General features: G+C 45.1%; 1 protein-coding gene across 1 annotated transcript; it reads right to left on the minus strand.

Moving 5' to 3' along the window:
* Window positions 1-234: 234 nt before the first annotated feature.
* On the minus strand, window positions 235-2,632 carry LOC147452787 (polyphenol oxidase I, chloroplastic-like). The gene is made up of 2 exons (XM_086519018.1): window positions 1,718-2,632; window positions 235-1,396 (listed from the first exon to the last, which is right to left on the minus strand). The coding sequence occupies exons 1-2, from the start codon at window positions 2,509-2,511 to the stop codon at window positions 523-525; spliced, it is 1,668 nt and encodes a 555-aa protein (XP_086375144.1). The 5' UTR covers window positions 2,512-2,632; the 3' UTR covers window positions 235-522.
* Window positions 2,633-3,034: the final 402 nt, after the last annotated feature.

A 3,034-nucleotide genomic window follows, 5' to 3' on the forward strand; every position in this document is an offset into this window, starting at 1 on the left:
GTATACGTTTTTCGGCGTGGTGCTAATTGAAATATCGTGTATTTAATACGGAGGCTCATTAAGTTGTGAGTAAGACTTGCAATATTCTTTGCCTAGCTAAGACAACACTTGTTAATTTTCAAATGTTCTTTTAAGGAATTAGGAGATGAGGAAAACATGGTTCATTGTCTGCTAAATGTGTTAGAGTAAGCCCATCTTTTGCATACTAGTTGTGGATAAACATCCAATGTCTTCGGGGATACAATACATGTTATCATGGAAGCTTCATTTGTATATGCCTGTGAGGCGTTTGAAGCTTTCTTAGTGGGGACAAGTCACTAAAGCAAAGAAAAACCTTACAAAAGAAAGCAAAGGAAGAACCATACAAGTTGAAACGCCGCATGCCGAAGCAGCCAAAGAGATTTCAGAAGCTTGCAATGGAGAGAATGCAAAGGAAGCTAGTATCGAAAAATATACTATTCTCAACATAGGGGGCACAATTTGATGTTGATAATTACAAAAAGGGAGTTTGATTTATCTAATCTAGTGGTATTGAATACTCATCCCTCTTATGGTGATGCTACTAGCACTCATAGGGTCGTCAGTCTGTACTAGTATGGTGATGACTACCCATTCATCCTTTTGAAGACCAATCCTCTTGATGTTGTCCCCTATTTCAAGTATCACATTGGTGGTGAGGTGCTTGGAGTGGGCTGGCATGGGCACCAAGTTGGTAGAGCCCAAGTACTCTGCACTAACTATGGGGGTTGATGCATTAGCTTGTGGAAGATTTAAAAAGACTTGCAAGTGCACGAAAGTATCTTGCGTCACTTCCAAGCCTTGAATGCACAAGACCTCTTCTTCATCGTCTCCCTTTTCGCTTTGGGGACGTTGCACAAGCGCAGTGAAATTCAATCCAAGTTCATACTTTGGTGAATCAAGACTTTGCTTGTCAAAGGGAACCATTTCTTTTGCACCTTGCATCCTTGCATATTCGACTTGGCTCCCTTGTGAAACTGGCAAGGGTTCAAAGTTGAGCCATTGATTGTCTCCCTTGTGGGCCTTCTTGTATTCGATGCCAAGCTTTTCATAGTCAAGGGCATCCCTTACCTTCACCTTGACAAGATTGGAGTTCTCATCAAAGAACAAAAACTCTGCATCAAGGAAGTCTTTGTCTATGGGATTAGTGCGACGGCCACCTGGAATTGATTTCCACACCTCCCAAAGTCTATCCACATTGGTATGGTGGGCATAGAAGATGGGATCGCGTGCCGCAGTTGTAAAAACACCCATGTCTCCTCGTAGTGTTGCTCTCGGATCTCCTGTCCAATAATGTATGCCACCATGTGCATTAAGTTCTAGGGTGCCTCCCAAGGGTGCATTATCAGCTGACACATTTGAGAAATCCGTTCCTGCACTGCACAACAATATCAAATTTTGTAAGGAGCATGCCTCTAAGTTGCAAATAAGTAATTAATAAAGCATTCATAAAATGGGAGTAACATCATGCTAAGACAAATTATGCTAATGGCCATGGACTATAAGCCATTACCCAATATGACAGTACATCTGGTGCTATGTCATGCTTTTTATCAGTTACTTTTTCAAATTATTGTGCCTTATATATAAACAACCATGCAAGTCTTTTTGTAACAATGTCTATTTTTGGCATAGTTGCATAAGTAACATATTACTGTTAGCTGAAAAGCCAATCAATGTTGTCATTAGAGGTATCTACCTGTAGGCACCACCCATAAACATGTCAGCAGTAGAGGCGGTAACCATGCTCTGGTACATGACATTCAGATTTTCCTGAATGACTTCAGAAGGGGAGAGAGTAGCGGCGGAACCGATGCGTAGCCGGACAAGGGGTGCTGCTGAAGCGTTCAGGCCAAGATTGGCGTTCGCATCACGATTTCGGTCATACAGAGCGGAACCATTCACTGCAAATAAGGGAGGCAAAGAGTTGCCTCCATCTACTTGGTTGTCCCAATTCCAATAGAGAAGGGCAAAGCTAGGGTCACCAAGAAGGCTACCAAGAATGCGTTCATGAAAGTAGATATACCATCTATGCCATGGAAGGAAGAGCCAAGAGAAGTGCACTTGCAATGTGATGTTAGTGTCCCTCTGTTTGTAAGCTCCATTGCAAAAGGCACAATGGATGTTGGCTTGCACAGCGAAGCTCCGCGGGTCATCGGATGGGAGAGCACGCATGAGCTGGTATGCACGGTTGTATTTTTCTATGTACTTTGCGGATGCCTTGTGTGCAGCACGCCGGATCTTTTTCTGGCGGATCGGATAGTCCTTGAAGGAGAATTCCTTGATGTTGTCTTGATTTGTAGGAGGAAGGCAGCAGTCGAGCACTTGCTCCTCGCCAGGAAAGCCGGGCGAGGTGCCGATGGCGGGCTGGCAAAGAGATAGGTCCGGCACGACGATGGGGGCAGCATCAATCCAGATGCAGCTGTGGAGTGAGAGGGGGATTGATGCGAGAAGCAAGAGTAGCAGGTTGGGATGCGCTGTAAGAGGTGCCATGAAAGAGAGAGAGACGAGAGGGCGGGGCTTGCGCAGAGCTAGTAGCGCAAGCCTTCACCGATAGGACTTGGTAGAAATAGAAGCAATATGGCACAGGTCTTTAGCCTACAAGTCAGGACTAAGTCGCTCCCTTCCCCTTCTTCCATTGGCACGCTCTCTTGCCACTTGCCGTTTCAAAAATGCCAAATACTCAGAGATTTGCGTCTTGTCAAACTTCGTTGATTTTTGTCAAGGTTAGCTCAAATTAAATATTGTGGTGTGTGGTCGCGCAGGTCAGATAAGAGCGCCCCTAGGGGTGGTATTATTTGGAGGTTGAGTTGTCATACAACAGACTACGCAGAGCTGGTAGGTCGGTGCACCTTCACTACGCCGCTTATCTAGAGGGTGATCCAAGGACCCTCCAGATGTAAGATGCGCCTCTTGCACTGGCAGTTGCCAGTTTTCGATTTCAATGGCGACAAACGAAGGATGTTATTGTTTGCAAAAGGCGGGAGAGAAAGCTCAAGAAGGGTTGACGGGCTTC

This window comes from Adiantum capillus-veneris, chromosome 8 (genome assembly GCF_014529385.1).
Source record: "Adiantum capillus-veneris isolate H3 chromosome 8, ASM1452938v2, whole genome shotgun sequence".
In the NCBI taxonomy this organism is placed as follows: Eukaryota; Viridiplantae; Streptophyta; class Polypodiopsida; order Polypodiales; family Pteridaceae; genus Adiantum; species Adiantum capillus-veneris.